Source organism: Struthio camelus, chromosome W (genome assembly GCF_040807025.1).
Source record: "Struthio camelus isolate bStrCam1 chromosome W, bStrCam1.hap1, whole genome shotgun sequence".
In the NCBI taxonomy this organism is placed as follows: domain Eukaryota; kingdom Metazoa; phylum Chordata; class Aves; order Struthioniformes; family Struthionidae; genus Struthio; species Struthio camelus.
This window is the reverse complement of record NC_090981.1, coordinates 46,139,005-46,159,637: the sequence shown is the minus strand read 5'-3', so window position 1 is coordinate 46,159,637 and position 20,633 is coordinate 46,139,005. Positions and strand designations below refer to the sequence as shown.

Genomic DNA, 20,633 nt, shown 5'->3' with positions numbered 1-20,633 from the left:
TTTGATTTTTATTCTTTTAAATTTGAAAAACTTGACCGAACAAAACTAAACACCTATACAGAGGTGTTTTACAACATAGGTGGCCAACCTGTCGCCTACAGATCAAATGTAGTCTGCCACATAAATTCAGACAAGCACCTATTCCCTGACACTTTCCTTTCCAGGAATGTCTCAAATATAAACAGCAACAACAAAAAAAAAACTGTGGGCTGTGCAAATTATTCTTATGTTCTGTCCTTTTTTGAAGAGCCCTGTGACCTCTCTCCCATCACAAGACTTAGGCATACAGTTTCCATGTAATCTAAATCTCCTTTCAGGTGATCAGGAGAAACAAGTCATACTTCATGATCCTCAGCTGGCTCCTGAGATGCCGTGAGCTTTGCTCTAGCTGGAAGACTGGGCAATGGCATTCACAGAATAAAATACCACACAGACATTGCTATGAGCTTAGTGTGTGCAGCAAAAGAACCTGTATCTGTAGAACTAGTTTAAATGGTTCACTGTATTCCAGTCAAAGGCTTTGGATTTTTTTAATGGCATTACAGAATTTAAAAGATCAGCAATGTAAAGTATATAAATATCATTCAATTTAGGTCTTCTAAGCTTGAATCATCTGTAATTTATGCAATGGATTGCTTTACTAGACAAAAATGACAGGTTCAAACAGTAAAATTTGTTTTCAGTAGTCAGTGTTGTTTTTTCAGCTATTTTATTCTGTAAGTGTAGCAAAAAGTAATTGTTCCTTAAATATGCATTTTGATCTCAAGAGATGGCTATATAGGCACTCATGGACACGATAACTGTTTCCACTGTGCTGAAGATTTGTCATATTCCATTAAAATGAGTATACATAAGATTTGTTATTATACTAACAATACAATCTCTCTAAAGGGTATTCTTTTACTGCAGAATTAATAATTTTCTTCTGCAGCTAAATGTTCCAGGAAGAACCAGGAACCAGAAATATTTAGCAGAATGTGTAGACAAATATGCTTTTGCATATCTAGCCAGTACAGTTTAAAAAGTCAATCCTAGGTTTTAGTCACTGTACTTGAGCTGAAGGTTACTGTCCCCACAATTGACATGCTTTAACTGATCATGTATGTGATTAATTTAAATCTTTTTCAACCAGTGTGTATATCTCTCTCTGTCAGTCTGTCTCTTTCTCTTTATCAAAACCATTTCTCTCAAATTGAACTGATCAGAAAAGATCTCTTCCATCTCCTTTTCTTATTTTTCAAAATAATACTGGTTTAAAGATGGTGCGTACACCTGTTGTTTTTAAAAAAAAAAAAAAAAAAAAACACTTCACTGAAACCATGTATTTAATTTCAGACACTGGCACTCTTAGACCGATTTAAATCAAAATTAACCCAAGCAATTGAAGAAACTCCTGAAAATGAGGTTTCTGAGCCTGAAGGAGAAAATGATGAAGGATGGTAAGTTTTTTGGATTATTTTAAAATTGTTATTATGATTTTTGTTTGTTACAGTTTGTCAAGTTTGACTGAGGAAAAGTAACACTTGTACGTTTTTGTTTGTTTTGCAAACCAGAGCTGTCTTTCAGTTTAGTGCATCCTTTTTTTTTCCTTTCTTTCTTTTTTGATCTATTTACTACAGTTTCACTTGTTAGCAGCACATTTAGTTACTCATTTCTTTGCCTTATGTTTCCTTCAGGACATCGCTATGGATAAACAAGGTAGCATGTTTTCTGTGCCAGTTACCTCCTGCAGAAAATAAGCTGTAAAAGGAGTTAACGGCATTCCCTGCCTTGAAAATTATTCATTTACCTCTATTTATGTATCACTATGTGCTTCTGAAATCCTACTGCACTAACATAGTCTTGAACTTAAGGAGTAGCAAAATCACCAAATGTGAGGAAATTGATGCAGCAGGAGTCAGCTAAAACATACTGTTAGCATTCTGGACAATGAGAGAGAGCAGAAGACATGTTGCTGTGTGTAGTCCCAAGTCCTACTAAAACTCCATATTGGGGATGGGAATTGCTTTAAGATTGATGGTTGAGATAACAAATAAACTCACCTTAGGTGGGAAGTGACTCCTCGAGAAATGGTGCTGCACTGGAATAAATAAAGCACTGCAAAAATTACAGTCCCAGTCAAGGAGGCATCCTATACCATGTTTTTGGGTGTTACTCTTCTACCAGAAGAACCCACCTTTTGTAGGGGAGAGGAAAAATCAACATGATTTGGAGTGTAACCGTGAAGTCCTAGACTGGGAGCTCTTAAATAATAATAAAAATATGTGCCTAAAATTACTAGAAAAACAAAGCAAAAAAGAAACCACAGCAAAAATGTTTTGTAAGGACAGGTCGTTTTTAATAAGACTTGCAATATAGTTGGGCTAATAAAATATACTGTCTCTGCCTACAACTTTTTCTTTAGCTATATCTTTAAACCAATAGAGCTACAACAAACCTAGCGCTAAAATAGAAACTTTAACAAAGCTGTATCTCAGATAACTTAAAACAAGTAAGCAAAACTTACTCTTACCATCTTCCTAAACAATTCTTTCTTATGAGAGGGAAACCAGTAGTATGTTCTACCTGCCTCTGAGCCCCCAAACAAGCAAACTAGTAACTAGACCTTAAAAAAACTGAATTACAGTGATGAAAAAACACAAAAAGATTCTAAAATACACTAGACTCCCTTGACTCACTTTTTAAATAGAATATAAGTGGTATAACTCAATGTTGATTAGGTCAAAACTGTAAGATAACCATGTAAGATTTTTTTTTTTCTCAGATGAGAAGCCATTTAACATTTGTAGGAGGTGCAGATTGTCTAAATAGGTTTCTTGTACTGTTATTCTGCAAATGAAAAAGACGTGCATATTGGTGATTAAAAAAAAAAGATTGGGAAGGAAAATAATATCTGTAAGAAAAAAATGTTGTTAGCATCTTAACTCATAATTTTTCCCCACATTAATAAATGAAAAAGGAAACAATTCAACTATTTAGAAGTCATATGTTACTATACAAAAACCTATAGTATAAAAATGTTATTTGTATATATTTAATCCGAAAATCTTAGATGTTTTAAAGATACATTCTCTAAGAGTTTCAAAAAAAAAAAAAGTCATAGCAGGTAAGCTGAATTGCAACTGATCAGATGTCGTGATGATGCTCAGATTTTAGGTTAGTAAATATAGATCATTTTTGCCCATTTCTGTAGTCTACATGATGAATCACTGCGTTTATTTTAATTTAGTAAGATAAAGCTGCACATCTTCTGCAACTTTACATTGAAACATTCTTGCTTTTCGTTGAATAGAGGTAAGACCTCACAGGGCAAATTCTAGGATTTGTAGAAAACTTCAGACATATGTACTAGCAGAAAGACTTAACATTGGTAGTATAACACTCACTGTAGTGTTTTGCAGTTCATAAAACAAAGTTTTTCCGTAAATAATGTCTAATGAGTGTTTTTATTTTTTCTGTGTTTCTTTGTGGGCGTAGCGTAGTCTGCTTTCATCTTAAAAAGTGGTCGTCTTATTTTCATCAATGGAACAAGTGTTAGTGTTATCAGGTAGACTATTAAAAATCTTGTGATTCTTTGAAAACAAGAGCAATTCAAACATGTCATCATCATTTATCATTTTGCTTATTTTATTGATTTTTATTGTTTATTAATTTTTTTCTTTGTTTTTTCACATGGAAGAACTGGGCATTTCTCATAGCTTTAGAATCTCATCAAAACCATTTTTGTTTTTGACCTGAGAAGAGCCAAGTATGGTAGTTTAAAATGTTAATAATGTAGAGCAGGTTTCTGAACCCTAAATCTTCTTTCTAGTTTTAGTGTTAACTCCATTATCTGGATTGAAAAGAGGAAATACAGCCTTGTGTTCTTCTTTGTTTTATTCATTGGCTATTTTAACAGATAAATCAGAACATAAATATTTGTTGCTGTGGATCTTGTTTTTGAAAACAGAGAAGACAGTTTCCTAAATCTTGCCACTTTCTTATTAGTAATTTGCTACTATTTTAACTTTTCTTTTGTCACCATCTGTTTAGCTGCTTCTTTAAGCCACAGTCTTCTTTCATTATGTCTTTTCCTATCTCAGACATGATGCAGCTTTTTGAGGATGTGGGATAACATACAACATAAGTTATGAGGTCCTCTGGTTTCACTGATATGTTGAGGTCATTTTAAGGTACAGACATGCTTCTAAAGTCCTCCAAGGAGTATACAGCCTTTCCTCTGAACACCTGAAGGACTGGTCTTTTTGTCAGATGTTTTCTTGTCACAGTAATATAACCGGGCTTTGAAGGACTTAGAGTTTAGTCATCATCTTTGCTGTTTCTTTCTGAACACCTCTTGACAGCAAATTGGTGGCAGTAGTTCTTTTCCCTGCATGTAGCTTGTACTGAGAGAGGAGTGTTACCATTTCAAATTAGTTGCTTGTATTTCTGTTCAGACAATAACATTGCAATCAGAATTGTACTAAAATGAAAACGTACAATAATATGAAACTCTATAAGAGCCTAACAATTAATATTATCATATTATTAGTTTTACAGTGTAGTTACAGACAAATGAGCCTTGGCCCCTCTTCAAAGCGTTTACATTGAAGCTAAATAACTTGTAAAATGTACATATTGCACAAATGGGATATAAACACATACAAAATTAACAAAACAATGAAGTAGTCTACAAGCTGTTAATGACTTAGAATGGTTTGGAGACTTAAATTAAATTTTGTGTTTTAGGATAAAGGCTTATATTTTCTTTGGGCTCTTCTTTTCATGTCTTGGATTGGATGATTTGAGGTAACTATTGCAAGTTCACATTAAAAATTCTTTGCATCTTAATTCCAATCTACTCCTCAAAAGACAGTAATTCTACTTTACATGATTTATAGTAAATACTATTAGTGCATGGCATATACATATATGATACACACAAATTACGTGATTCCTCCAGACCATTTTGTAGGTCATGGTTGCTGTTTTTATGGGAAGTGAAAGCCAGCCAGTATGTTTTGCTCGGCTGTCAGGGTGTGTTATCTGAGGTAAAATGATTGCCTCTAAGACATTTTTATGTGTCCACATGAGTGGCCACACATCGAGGTATAATTTTCATTTTCTGTCAAGATAGAAACCATTACCAATTTGTTATGTTTTCTTTTATTTGGCAAACTTTTCTCTGCATATTTGGCTGAGCTGCTGTATTGGCATGGAGCACAGCAGACGTTTGGGCACTTTTCAGCAACATTTTACTTTTTATGCAAAAAAAGAAGAAAGAAATATGACTCTATTGTAAACAGTGTGTATGGTGTTTGATAATTATTACCAGATTTTACTGTCTAACAAAGCAACTGAGGAAGTGTTGTGAAGAGATCTGAAGAGAAATACGTAATATAAGGTTTTAACATGAAAAACCAGAATCTTTGCTGAGACATTCTGTTGCATACGCTGCTGCTCTGTGACAATGATTATATGTATCTGTCTGCAGCAGTCAAAATCCACTTTTCCCTACCAAGTATCTCAAATTTTGTAAACGGGTGCTTAACTGAAGGCATGAAATTCAAAATGCTTTTCATGCATAAAGAAATATAGTGTGTACTGTCAAAAAGGGCATTCATAAATAAAAACGTCTACAAACATGATATCTAAGTACCTCAGATTGACCCTAGCTGTTCCACATGCACACCAGAGCTCTCTATTGAGATTGCCATTATTGTTCTGATGGTTCTGTACTGAGAACCATTGCTTATGTGTCTTTTATAGTTTGTCAGATGTCTTCAGTACTGTTTGGTCGTTAGGTGCTATTTACTTGTTTACGGTCCATGTAGGAATGCCAGATGAGTGACTTCACTCTTCTGTTTCACTGAGACTGTGCAGTGCACAGCAGAGGAAGCTGATGATGTGGATCCTGTGAGCAGGACATGAAACATCTTCAATAGAGAGATTGCAGCTATGCAGGCAGGGGGGGATTTCAAATGGCTTCAAGTATATTCAAAGACAGAGTTCTTTAGGCAATCACTGCAAAACCTTCCTCTTCAAATGGGATGGGAATGATACTTAGTACTGTGAAACAGCCTCTGATCAAGTAATTCTCCAATTAAAAAAATATATATAATAAACCATATCCCCTTCCCAGTATGATCCAAAAAGAAATACTAGAATATTCATAATATCATCTGTGTATTCTTGTCATTGTCACTAATTTACAGGAATGTAACAAAGATACTGCATTGGCAGGCACTGATATAAAATCCCAAACAATAACGTAGTTGGTTTGGGCTATTAGGCTCTCAGCTCTGGGGTTCTTTTAGGACTCCAGCTTGGAATTCCTCTTGTACAAAATGAGTATGAGTTAAACAATATAATAAGGATGATTCACTGTATCTTCTGTTATCTGTTTCCAAGAAGGGGAGAGGATTAGATCTTTTGTTGCTGAGAAATGAATCATTCTCCCAGGTAATACATTCTCTAAGAAGTACCTCTTTCTTCTCACTATCAAATATTTCTGCTGATCAGTTGAGTAGAGTTTTCATTTCTGAAGCCACGAGAAATATTGATTAATCACAGCTGAAGGGGACCTCCAAGGGTAATATAATTCTTCTCCATAGCCCAAAGGATCATTTGGGTCTGCAGTTATCCTAATGTTTGTCTAATTTGTTCCTGAAGTCCAGTGATGGAAATTCCCCGAGCAATCTATTCTAGTGCTTAGCTATTCCTACTGGTATGGAATATTTATATGTAATAGTTAGTCTCCTTTACGATATGAGACCAAATATTTTCCATCCAATCCACAGTGGGTTTTGGAAAACAGTTCACTGTGTCTCTTTTTGAGGCTGCCTTTTAACACATTTGAAAATAATCATAAGAACATTTCTTTCAGTTGGACAAAAAGAAAGTTTTCAGTCTTTTCTCAGAGGTTCAGAAAATCTTTCATCATCTTTCTTGATTTGTGATCATTCTTCCTGAGGTTTCTCTGAGTGGATTATCTCTCTTTTGGTTCATCTCTCTTTCAAAGTGTGAATTCCAAGACTAGATACAGCACTCAGCTAAGATTTGCCAGTGTTGAGTGGAAGGATTACTTCATTTGTCATTGTTTCTTCCATTCCCAGTTTCCAGTCCCTTCTAAGCCCCAAATCTCTTTTTCTGCTGAATATTTGCCTAACCTGTCTCTGTCCTGTCTCCTTGTTGATTTTTCTTATTGAAGTTCAGTCCTTGCACTTTTTGAATTGTATCCTATTTTTCATTCTATTACGCCAGTTTGCCAAAATTATGTGGATTTTTTCAAAAACCTTCTTTGCAAAACTTCATTTTTCCATCTATGTTTTATGAGTGTATTCTTCTCCAGCAAAGTCCTTACTCTCAACCAAAACAACCTTACCAAATTCATTTTTTTTAGTTTGACATTAAACTGCGGATATATACTCCTTAAATAAGGCATGCCAGGTAGTTTTCACAGGCCTTACATCCTTACAAAGCCTAAGAAATCTGATACCTACTGTTTCCCAGAAGGAATATTGGTCTCTCTGGAAGTTACATATTCTCTGCTATGAAAATCCACCTGTCATAACCTTAGCCAAAATTCTGAGATATCTTCACCTCTTCTCTGTCTGATCTTTGAAAGCAAATAGAAGCTTCTTCAGACTGCTAGATCTATTGACATACTTCCATATTTCTGTCCCTGTGAGAAGTTTTACGGTCTTGACAATTTTAGAGCTGACAATTTTTTGTGGAAAACCCCCCCCCATCATTTTCCTCCCTTAAAGTTCACTGTTTGCCAAACCAACTTAACATATTTCTATGAAAGCTCCTCATTATGCATTCTCACACATAAAATTCATGAGATGTTTTCAAACCAAGCCTGGTACCATTCTGGAATTTAAAGCTTAATTGTCATGATTAACTTGCCCACAACTCATAAGGAGCAGCACGCCATACCACTAAAAACCAAATATATCACAAACTAAACCAACCAAGCTTACGATATCTTATATTACTTGAAAGCCACATAGGCTAAACAATCTCAACGACTTCCTTTGCAGACTGATTGAAAAGATATGCCCATCCATTCAACTCTTTCTAAGCAAAGTTCTCTGCTGAAGTACACAATAGCTAGTAGGCAGCAAACACTGGAAGATCACCAAAAGGTACTGGTATATGCCAAACACTGCGTTGAGGTAGTATCCCATTCTTGCTTGAAACCTGTTTCCATTATGTTAATCTGAGCCCTGATAAATGTGGTTTTACATTATTGTTGCTCCTTCAGTTTGATTTTGATGGAAGATCAGTTTCCCTCAATGGAGGGTTTTTATCTCTTATTAATCCCATCAGTTCACAATTCAGGGCAATAGGCAGGTATCAGGATGACTTTAGATATTGTATTACAGTGGAGACCTGTAATGTTTTTCTTCATTCTGCACCTGGCTTGAGGTTTATGGTTTCTTCTTCTCGATTCCCATCCCATTTCTGGTCTGTGTGGCTGCTGTCAGCAATGCCCTCTACATCCATTTAGCATTTGACTATGTGTCACGCCAGCACGCTACATAGTTCATTTCATTAATAATGCATGAGACCAGTGCTTTATAGCTGAAGCATTGCAGTGTTTCCTGGGTGAAATCAAAGGTGTTGATGTGAACTACAAAGTTTCTTAATCTTTAAAGGAGATCAGCTTTTATTTTCCCCATATAACACTGTCATAGGTGTAACTAATAATGACATTCAGTCACAACTGCCCACAAATGTAAATGAGATAGTTAAGTATTCTCAAGAAGGATGTCCAGACTCTGCAACTTACTCTTTCCTTTGATATGAGATAACATAAATCCATTCCGCTTTACATGTGCTGCAAGACAAGAAAGAATGAGTGGATTGGAAACTTGGAATGAGGTGGCATGGTTTTTGCAGTTGAAAATTCTGTTATGGTTGGTTACCTTTGTTGAGTCTGAGTTTCGATTAATCGATATGTAGATTAATATTTGAGGGATAGGAAAAATAAGTTTTTATTGGGTTTTTTGTTTGTTTCTTATTCAAAGTGAATAAGCAAATGCCTGAAAGTACCTTTAAATTCACAGTCAAAAGGATATTGTGAAAATTTTATAGAAGTAAAGGTCTTCCTTCTCAAGCAAGAAAGGCATTTCATGTCTTGCTTAATAGATTGTGTTTCATATGCATGTTGTGAAATTACTAATGTTGGCATGACTCTTGTCATCTTTGTTGTTGCTGATGAACCTCTCATTTAAGACAAGGAGTAAAAGCAGAAGTGGGAATTTAATGGAATTGTTCAAAATGTCGAGGCTCTTAAAAAAACTTTTCAAGATACTCTTTTTTGTTACAAAATGGTATTTTGATTTGCTCAGTGATGGTATGCATAGATCTGGTGACCTGATGGTAGCCAAAAATAAAGGAACCAGGTCTGTTTCATTAACTTGTTCCTTTTGTGGGCAAAAATCTCACTGAATTTCAGTGCTAACAGTTTAAAGTGCAGCATGGTTTATATATGTATATATAAATCCTGTAATCTGTAATCCTGAATCTGTAATCTGTTCCCAGTCCTGAATTTTAAAAAAATTCCACTGAGGTCAGTTAAATATTCAGAAAATGTTGGGTGCTAATGCTAAGTCCTTTTTGCCAGGACATTCAGAAACATTGCAACGTTTTCACCTACGATGTAGAAGCTGTTATCTTTTATTCCAGAACAAACACAAAGTAAATCTGTGTATTCAGTAAAAGTATTCTCTATCCAGTGTCAATAGTTATGTATGTCCTCTACCATCTTTAAAAATGTTTTTATTGATATTACAAGGACAATTTATGTTAGAATATTTAGCATTGGTTTCAGTGAGAAATGTGGTGGGAGTACAATATTTTGTTTATTTAATATTCTCCTAGTAATGAGCTGAGAGAGATGTGAGTCTGAAAAAAAAAAAGTTTTGAGGCACCACCTTTCAAATGCCTGCTTTAGAGAGTAGGTTAGGATGATTATTATTATTAATTTAATTAAAATAGCGATTCCAAAATCAGGAAAATGTTGAAGTCTGCCACACAATTGTTTTTTACAAGAGTTCATTTATATTAAGAACTAAATCAGTGACGCACACTGTAAATATCTACTCTACAAAAATTTGTTAATGTCCACCACATTTTATTTTCAGGCTTTCTTATTTCACAAAGCATCTGCTATTAAACTTTGCAGTGTGAAATCCTTCTGGATAAGCACCTAAAATATTGGATTTATTTCTTTCATAAAGCTAACAATCTTTGTACGTGTTTTCTAAAATGCAGTCTCTTTCAGTGCCATAATACCTTAGACTGATGATTATGAAATATGGCTTCCTCAAGATTAACACCAGGATCTCTGCATAATCAGTCGCAGAAGCTTAACTGTGACAAACACAGTAAGCTCCTGAAAACTAAGCAGCAATCTTTTTCACATGCTGATGCTAGCCTGAGGAATGAAAGAAAAAGTGCTGCTGTAAGTTATGCCAGTGAGGCACAAAGATGGATTAAAGCCATGTTTGCTCCCCTCCTCCCACCGAGATTTGAGCCAACGTTCCTCCACTAGTCTGGAAAAGCTGGCTGTATATTAGGGCTCTCCTGCTAAGGCCATTGATTTACCCAACTACATTTTAAAAAGTTGACAAAATACTTACTTGATTGTTACAGAACCCTTTAAAAGAATAAATGAATACCAGAGGTCTGTATTAGAAACACATTGGAAAGAGGGGCTTTGTTTCTGTTTGGCAAAAAAATAAGCATTTGTTTGGGTCTTAGTACTGCCACTAACATTTAAAGGAAGAAAGAAAAAAATCCGTCCTCAGTAAGTCTTTTTTCCCTTTTTTTCTCTCCACCTTCACCCTCTCCACACAGCCTCACTGCTAGAATATGGTCAAGCCTTGATATACAGCTGCTAGCCCACTGCTGAACAGTCAAAATTACCAAAATTGTTCTTCTATGAGAGAGGGGGGAGAGATATTTAGTGAGGGAGGGAGATTTGTATATATATTTACTGCCTCTAGCTGTTTTGCATGATGGAGAAACTCAGGGCACTTGGGGTGGGTTTTTTGTTTATTTTTTGTTAATTCCTCCGTGTCTAAGTTTATTTGGACTAGACGTCTGGGCCTGGATTTGACTACTGTTTGACTTAAATTCAGAGATGATCCATGCTTTACTCAAGGGATATCTAGTATTTCATTTACTGTCTGGAAACCTTGTTTTTTTTATTGCCGGCCAACCTAGTGACGGATAAAGTACTAATCTTCTAAATCTTTAATTGCTAGCTTAAGCTTCCTGTGTATCTACGCACATTTTTAAGCACCCCCAACATCCTCTCATTCAGTGACGTACTCAGAATGGGGAGGAGGAAGGGCAAAAGAGAAGGGAGGGTGTCCAAAAAATGTTGAATGCTCAGTTGTCAAAATCCAAGTAGCCTTTGGTTGGAATCACTCTCCTCTCCCTGCCCACAGCTCCTGCTCTGTGCCCCAGTGAGACAAAACTGCCTGTTTGTGTTAGCTTGGGGAGGCAATTTGCTGCCTTCTAGAGTATCAGATATTATACAAGCTATTGCCAGCAGCAGGATGCTAGACGAGATGGCTCATTGGTCTGTTCCGGTATGGCAGTTCCCATGTTCTTATAGTAAATGCTGTGTAAAATTTTTCTATGCTGGTAAGCTGTCTGGAACAACATCTGGAATTTGCATTACACTGTTCCGTACCAACCTACTCTACCAGGAAGAGTTGTCTATTTAAAGCACCCAGCTTCTTTCATGAAACTATTTAGCATATTTTTGTGAAGGGGATACAATTATACTGTAAATATACTGTTTATGTGAACTGTTACTGAACAGGAAGAACACAGAAATAGGATAACAGACTTTTGTATAGAAAAACTGCTGAAAAGCATAGTCATCATGGTATAACATATTTCTGATTCTCATACTATAACAAAGCCAAAACACTTCCCTCAGTCATTATATTATCTTTTGAATTGGATGAGCTTTTTTGTAGTTAGGTTGATTTTTCCCTTAGAAGATTACTTACAGTTAAAGAGGAAAAAAATGCTTAGCAACATGTTGAGCAATGGAATAAAAGGGTGCTCCATTGCACTACTCTTTATTAAGAGAAGCTTACTTTGTTGTTAGTTTTGCAAACACTGAAGTACTTGTTGTTTTTGTAACCTGGGTATCCCGTACTTCCTGAAGCTATTCTTATTTTATTAGTTTTATAGCCACTATTTGGGGGTAAAACTGAGAATATGTCATTTGAATAAAATAGCTCAAGAAAGAGTCTTGTTAGAAATATGTGCAAAAGGTCTGTTCTGATCACTTTATGCTGTAGGCCTACACCAAGAAAACGTATAAACAAGTCATTCTTTGGACTTTGGAGGACCCACAGATTTTTGGATATTCTGAAGAGTGAAGCCAATTTCTTCATCCTCCAGTATTTATAATACAATTTGAAAGGGCTAGTACAGGGTCACTGACATCTATAGTCTGACTTTATAGGATATTTTTAAATTAGATTTTTAATCAGTTTTTCTTACTTAGAATTGGGGTGATTTCTGCTCTGTGCAATAGCAGCAGTATGTTAATTGTTCTTACCATCTGAATACTGAAATGGTGTAGACTGCTAGTAGTCCATTGATCCAAAAGTTTGAAAATACAGCTTTCAGGGTCTTGCAGAAATGAAACGAACTTTACAAGAGTGTTTATGTTTTACAGGAGGAGAAGTGGGTTATAAGTGGTATTTATAGCAACAGTGAAAAAGGAATAGTATATTGATTCTTAAATTTCAGTCTAAAATCTGTGCTACATACATACCATATTCATAAACTAGCACTAATTGATTGAAACAGTATCTTGATGTAGAATTAAGTACGTTACTTGTGAAGTTGACTACAACATGAATAATATTTTTATACATAGCAATAATTTTCTCAGTGTTCAGCGATAATTTTCTCAGTGTTCTTCTCATCATTTATTTTTTATATTACTGACTTTCATAGAATTGACTAATGATTGGGATTTGGCTACACTTGAGAAGCAAATCTTATTTCCTTTTCTCAAATGGCAAGCAGACATATTTGAAAAATAGAATGTTTTGTGAAAGCACAAAGAGTTGGAGGGAAAAGCAGTCCGATTATTAAGAAGAGGAGTCGGGGAAAGAGGAACAATGGACCATGGACTGGTGGAAACAAGCAGCAAAATGAGAAGGAGAGAGTGAAATCTGTTAGCGCAACAATCACAGCAAATCCTGATGACTGTAGATTATTATTAGGAGACACTGTAAACTTTGCTGAAATGAAATCACATCAGGTTTGGCAAACTAGGCCCAGACTTGAACAGTTTGTGATATAGTGGAAGGTTTTTAAGTGCCAAATTCTGCAGGAGGGTAGGGGCTTTTATAGGTAATTTGGCATAGCTCAGATACTATGGATTACTGAGAGACAAAACATGCTGGTGGAAGCCTGTTTCCTGTGCACATCTTTTTGTGATAGCAGTGGCTCATGTGAAACATTGAGACTAGAACAAATAAATGAATCTACGTTTGAAACTTTCTCTGTAACATTACTCATGCAATCCATGCAAGCCTTATTATTTCCAGAATCAGACCCTCATTCGAGTGCTTGGGAAAACAACTTTTTTCCTTTTCATGACCTGTAAGAGAGAGAGAGAAGTTCACTTTTCAGGACTGCTTTGTGTGGAAATAGGAATGATGGGTTATGTTACACTAAAATAAAAATGAAGCTGATTGACTGGTGAAATAGGGCAGAGAGAAAACAATGTAGGAACTTTCCTGAAAGAGTTGTATTGCACAAACCACTTAATGGTGGTTGTTCTCAGTGCCTGTTAATCGCAGACATCATAAACATATTTCCTCTCTTAAGCTGGTTTGTGCTTAAACAATTGTTTGTAAAACTATTGGATGCTGTTATGGAAGGAGTGGTGAAGGGAGTCTGAGCCAAGAGGCTCATCTTGGTTGTAGCATCTCAATTCTGAAAAACAGTGGAAACCAGATTGGATTTTATTAACTTACTTATTCCTTTAACAGTCTCGTTTTATGGGTTTGGCATTCTTTTTTGTTGTATTCTTACTCTTGTTCTCTTCCCTCAATTTAACATTTTTGCTTGCCTCTGTTGTTTGAGATTTTCTTCATTTTATTTGCATTTTGGTCAGTCTCTTTCTTCTGTTTTTGCTTCTCTGCTTCTCATTCCTATCTTTTCTATTCTTTACCTTCCTCCATTTATTTTTCTTTTTGGTCTCTCTGTTTCTCTTCTGTCTCTCCTCTTCCTGTGCCACCCGCTACTCTGCTGGAAGTGAAAAGAGTGCCAGTGAGTTCATTCTTCCAGAACAGCTAACATTTTTTTTCCTTGGGAGAGAGACCTCATTTGCTTTGATCTTTGGATTCACTCATCTGTTTTCTCATCTGTTCATGAGCTATATTTCTATCTGCCGCCTACATATCATGAGGGAGGAGGGAGGAAAGTGTTGTAACATTTTTCTGTGTTGATGTTTATAGTTTAACATACCCATTCACAGTATTTACTGGAAAAATGTAAGTTGCAGATAGAATATAATTTAATGAAAGCAATAGTAATTGAGTACTTCTCAGTATTTTTAAGTATATTGAGATTAGTATATTTCTTAAGTTTATTGAGTGTTGTTCATAATTGAAAAAGAAGGTAGCATATTACCTGCAAGTGGTGTTGAACTCAGAAACAGTTGTACTGGTAGTGATGATCCATATTGGTTTCTACTACTTTTTTTTTTAATTTATCTTTTTTAAGTAGCCTGTACAACACAGGAGAAAGCAATGGCTTTCTTTCCACATATATTTATTCCCACTTTGTCCATTTTAAACATCCTGATGGAAAGAACCAGTAATCTTTGTTAAATATAGCAAAAGTTTTCAAAATTCTGGAAGTGGAAATTTTAAAGCAATCTAATTGTTTGCTTAATTCATTTAATCTGACTTTAGAATCAGTATGTAATTTTTGCCCAAGTTCTGGGTATGAATTTAGATGTATTGTCTCTAAGTGGTGTGTGTTTAGTAACATAAAGACCTGCAGCTGGAGCACTGAGAATTAGAAGATGAAAAGCTGTGCATTACTTGTGCTGGGTGCCTGCTGATCGCAAAGACAAAGGATGTATCATCAGCTGCCATGGTTTGTGCAGGCACCTCCAAGTGAATCCTGGCTAAAACTGCTTAAGAAGTTACTGCCTCTCTGCCAAAAAGCTAGTGCCCTCAGAGCAGACTTGGCAGAATATAACTTTGGTCCACACCTGTTGATGATTTACTGCAAAGTTCAGCTGTTTGTTTAAAATGCTTACATAGGTGAGTGTAAGATAATGTCATGGGCTCTCCACTGAAGCGGCTGAGGCACCAGAGGGCATGCCACGTACAGTAGCTTTTGCAAGGACGGGCAGCGGGTGGCCTGGTAGCAGCCAGCAGTCATGTAGGTTTGATAAGCAAGTGTGAAATTGAGCAATACAGCTTTGCACTTTCGTTCAGTGTATATAAAAATCAGATTCACGCAGTGCATTTTTTTGCATGGAGATCAGACGTTCATCATTAGTGCAAAAATATTTATAGTGTTTCCATGCTGTTGCTGAGGTTCAAAATGATTCTGTTCACTGATTGCCACTTTGCTTTCTCCCAAAGAGCCGCTCTGGAAAGGCCACAGCAGTTGTGATACCAGCCTTCTGTTTATGCGTCACTTAACGGGACTGCAACCTGTCAGCAGTTGGCATATGGTTCACATCCAATGCATGGCTCACACATCGCGAAACCACTGGGATTACTGTATATCATATCTTTTCTTACAAGTACCAACTCACTAGAGTAGTTCAAAAAAACACGATCCATCTCCTGAACAAACTGGTCGGGTCTGCCTGGAGAGTAATGTAGGTGGGGTCGTTCTTTGCTACACAGTTGGCAAGTATGGTAACTTAATTTTTTTAGGTTTTGCCTGTGCTGGACAACTGGACACACAGCTTAATCGTACTGTAATAAGTCTTAAATAATTTCTAGTATGCTAAAGGAGCTTAATCGTACTGTAATAAGTCTTAAATAACTTCTAGTACGCTAAAGGTTTTTTTGGAGTCAGTTGCAGCCAACATTCTCCCACCTGCTACCTCCTAGAAAGCAGTCAAACTCATCACTAAGGTAATGTATTAGTTGCCGCTGTTTCAGGATGTATAGGAGCTACTCTGCTAGTAACTGTGGAGAAGTAGTCTCACTTGCAGTGTTGCAAAAATCATCTTCTGATGATACTATTGTCTCGGCAGAGTAAAAATCAGCCCTCTCCAGCAATTAATTCATGCTAAGATAGCCAAATCTGATTTGCAGCACTATGGACTTGGCCCTGCATGCCATCTCTGTTAATTAAAAAGGTTAAGCAAATAGTTTTGTGGTTATTTCTTCTTCTAAAGAAAGTCAACAATTTGCACACCTAGATACTTAAGCCGAGAATTGTCAATTTGGCAGGCTATTTTATTAAATCTAATTTTGAGCAAAAAAACTAAGCTGCAAAACTTTTTTCTAAAGTGTCGTATAGGAGAACCAGTACCTTTACATTTTGAAAAAGCAGTGTATTTTGAAGTTGTGTGTCATATTAGTGTAAAATGAACTGTCAAGAGCTGGTGATAAGCAAAAGTTACACAGTAGGTTCTCGTTCTCGAAGACCAGTTTGCAGGAGAAGAAGTCAGAGCTTTCAGCACCGGCACTGCAGGCAGGCGGCTGGGCAGCTCTTCCACCGAACCCCTGAGCGTGAGAGGGAAGAGAGCTATAAACTGAACGACGAAAATTCTTAAGCAACCTGTATTTTTTGCAGAAGTGAAAGGTTTAGTGGTACAAGGGACAGGTTTTGTTGGAGAAGCTTGAGTAGAATTATTATAAATTCAAATAATTCAAACGGAAATAGTTGTTAGATACTTCTCGTGTTCCTTAAAGAAGAAAATAATTTGAAGTGGTTTTTTGAAAATAATCTGAAGTCTGATTTACCATCTAGATAAATACAAAATGGGTATCCTCATGAGGATGTGTGACTTGCAAAAATAAGCTTAAGTTTACATCAGAAAAATATTTCTGAAATCTTCACTACAGTCTGTGTTTATATTGCTTTACCTATGAGATTCTGCTTCTGAAATTCATTCTAGGAATACCAAAAATTTTTTTAATATTGGCTTATTTTTAATCACAGCTGGGAGCACCTCAGTGGAAAGTTATGAATAGGAGTCAGAGACTGTGGCTTCTTTCAGATCTGGGAAAGGAGTAAATTTTGCTTAGTCTGTATCTACTGCATCTGATTGATTGCCAAACTAGCTTGGACACTGTATGGTCTGATCAAAGAATTAGAGATGTATTTATTTTTAATTCCTGGTGGTTGTAGCCTGTAAATGTGTTGAAATGGGTAAGTGTGAGTACACTTCTACATACACACTGTAGAAGCGTTCACCAAGGAACAACTTGATCTCCTTGGGTCGCTAGTTTAATTCATACTAAAATAGTGTGATTTTAGTATGCATTATTTAAAAAAAAAAAAAAAAAAAAAAAAGCTCATCCTTAATAAGTTCAGAAGAATATGACAAATACAGAAAGCATGTTAACTAAAATAAATTACTTCAGTGCCTCCACTGTGAAATAATGTTTTTATAATTAAACTACAAATACGCAATCATGAGTCACTCACTCTGATACATTATGTTGTTCTGAATTGTAGATATGACTAAGAAAATAAGTTTTGGTGTTACTAATATGTACAGAATTATAAACTACTGAAGTTTTATATACTGGAAACAGCCTTAAGACATATTCTTATAGGACATGGTAATATGTGCAGGCATGCTCTCAATTCTGTTTAGTAAGTAAGTGATTTATGAAAACCTGTGTGTCAGGAATTGAGTGTGCTGAAAAAGAAAAATGACAATTATGGTTTTTAAAATGTTTCCAAAGTGTTTAAACGGATCCTATGCAGTTTATAGCTTTCAATTTTATCTGATTTCTTTAATAGTACTGTATTGTAATCTCACGTAACTGAGCTTGTTCTTTTTTTGCCTTCTTTATATCTGAAGATTTACACTTGAGCTCATTGAAAAAAACCTGTTTAATTCAGGACCTTTTAAATATTGCTAGAGACTGATAAAGCAGTATATCCTCTGCGACAAAACTTTTTTCACAGATTTTCTATTTCACAAAAACTGTAGGATTATTTAATGCTATGAAGACCATTATGCTTAGAGTCAGTTCAGTGTAGGTCTTACTACTTTCAGTTGTCCCACTAAAGTCAGTCAGTCAAAGAAATTTTTGCAGTTAATTGACACAGAATCCAAACTTAAATGGGCTTTTCTGCTAAGCATGTTTGTATTTAGTGAAAAATCTTGAATCTAGTTTTTTTTTTTTTTAATTGAACATATGAATTTTATACTCGTTCTCCTGCCCCCGGTTCCTAAGTAGCAGCTTTACTCCTGCTGTATATTCAACAGTCTTGTAAATAGTCAAGTGGGTTTTTAATTTAAAATATAAGAGCTGTGGTGAAAAGTGTTAATCCTATAACCAAGTTCACGTACTTAAAATAAAACCACATCCAGTGATACAGAAAAGTATCCAAAATGTCAGTAAAGATCAGTAGGTTTACAGTTGGTAAACTTGTCAGCATGTGTGGGGTTTTTGGTTTTTTTCTTTCCACTTTTCCTCCCATCAATTTTTCTTTAAGTAGAGAAAACAATTGAACTTTTTCTGTAAGATTTTGTTTGTCTAGGCTAAACCTTGGAGTTTTCTGACAGCTTCCATAGTAATTCCCACCTCAGGGACACCTACTGCTAAGGCTAGAGTTGATCAGCTTCAGGCTTCCCTGCCACTGAGTACAGCAAACAAGCTACTTTTGACTCCAGGTTATGGTCATGTGTCCAGACTATTGGGAATTTGTTGAAATGGGGAAGTATCAGAATGGTGAAGATTTCTGATCAGCAACAGAAAAACACTGGCTTGAACAAAACATTAGTTCAGTCTGGTATCTAAGAATTAAAAAGCATAACCTGAACCAAATTAAGGAACAGACGGACTTGAAGCATTCCTTTTTTCATCTTCTCTGTACCTACTTTAGGAGTTTTCCATGCAAGCTCTTGTCCCCTTTTGCAACTAACCATAGCCACGAAAGGAAGTCCAAAGTGACTAATAGGAAAACTTGAGAAACACTCCCTGTTCCTGGGAAAATTATTCAGTACATTAGGGAACATATACTACATAGAAAAAGGCAAGACAAGAGAATTCACTGCCTGAAATAAAACCCAGCAGAATAAACTAGCTATATTTTTCAAAATGTTGTTTCAGAAAAGCAGCTATCCTATAATACTAGGCTCTACTAAGAAAAAAAAACCACCTCAGAACGTTTTCTGCTCTACACACAAAGAAAGCTTGATGTTAAAATCTTTCTATGCATATCATAATTACAAATCATAATGTTCAGTTCTTTCACAGTTTTTGAGCTATGTTTTGTTTTGTAGGATGTCACATGTACTTCAGTTTGAAGACAGAAGCAGAAAAGTGAAAGACGCAAGCATGCAGGATGAAGACACTTTTGAGATCTATGATCCGAGGAATCCTGTAACTAAGAGGAGAAGAGAAGAAAGCAAAAAGATAATGAGAGAAAAAAAGGAAAGGCGATAAAATGAATGTAAAGCTAGCCAGGGCTGACTTGAAAAGTGACTGCAGTAAAAGCACTGGCTCTCTTGTAGCTGTAGTTCCTAAAAATATCACTGAGCAAGTGTGAAAAGGAATCTCAAGAACCTGTCATCTAGTTTTGAAGCAGAGCTATCATTTGTTTCTCAAGTTGTGCAGTAAAGAGAGTGCTCTCAGTGCATTATCTGAGCTCTCTCTTTAAAGGTTTTTAAAATTATGTATTTAATAAAATAAACAGCTGAGTTGATGTTGTTCTGTACTTTCATTACAATAGACACTAGCATTGTTCAATAAGCGTATGATAATCAAAAAGTCTTCAGGACAGTGAACCAAAATTCATTTAAGTAAGCATAAAATTAATTAGAAGATAAAACCCCAGTGGCAGTCCTTTGGTTTTTTTTTTTTAAATAATTATGATATTAATTTTTTTAATGTATTTTGATAAGGCATATAAGCACTTCAGCAGTAACCACTCTGTCACAGAATTCGGGTGATACACTCGCAAAATTCCAGACTTTCCGCCCAGTCCTTGGCATAGTCCCCGCCTTCTTGAAACAAACGAATGACATGTAATTTGAAGATTTAGTCACTTTGTCCATGTCTTGCAATACATATTCCAATGCTAGTTTGGAAGCCGGGATAATACACGATTTCAGGAGTGTTATTTCACAGACTTTACCACATAACAAAAAGAGAATTTGAATGTACCACAATGGTTGCTTAAACTGCTGCAATACAATAAACATGCTTCTGGCAGAATTTTTCACTGTAAAATAACTGGTGATGAAGGTTGGTTTCTTAATTGATTCCAGTACAAAATTAAAATCCTGATCAGTCCCATAAAAAGCTTACTTAAACACTGATTTTTTTTTTTTTTTTTTAGCATCTAAAAATGAACACCATCTCAAGTTTCCCAAAGATTAAAGTCTTTCTACAGTTTTTTTCTCCTTTCAGGGCCTAATAATTTTTTTTTTTTTT

General features: G+C 35.7%; 1 protein-coding gene across 2 annotated transcripts in view; it reads left to right on the top strand.

Annotated features, from left to right (window-relative positions):
• LOC138064026 (spliceosome-associated protein CWC27 homolog) overlaps positions 1 to 19,902 on the top strand; it is a 113,915-nt gene extending 94,013 nt beyond the window's left edge. For both annotated transcript variants that reach the window (XM_068924578.1, XM_068924579.1), the window contains exons 13-14: positions 1,336 to 1,439; positions 19,481 to 19,902. In XM_068924578.1, the coding sequence (XP_068780679.1) occupies positions 1,336 to 1,439; positions 19,481 to 19,643 (267 nt within the window). In that variant the 3' untranslated portion in view covers positions 19,644 to 19,902. The remainder of the gene's footprint in view (positions 1 to 1,335; positions 1,440 to 19,480) is intronic.
• The last annotated feature ends 731 nt before the right edge of the window (positions 19,903 to 20,633 follow it).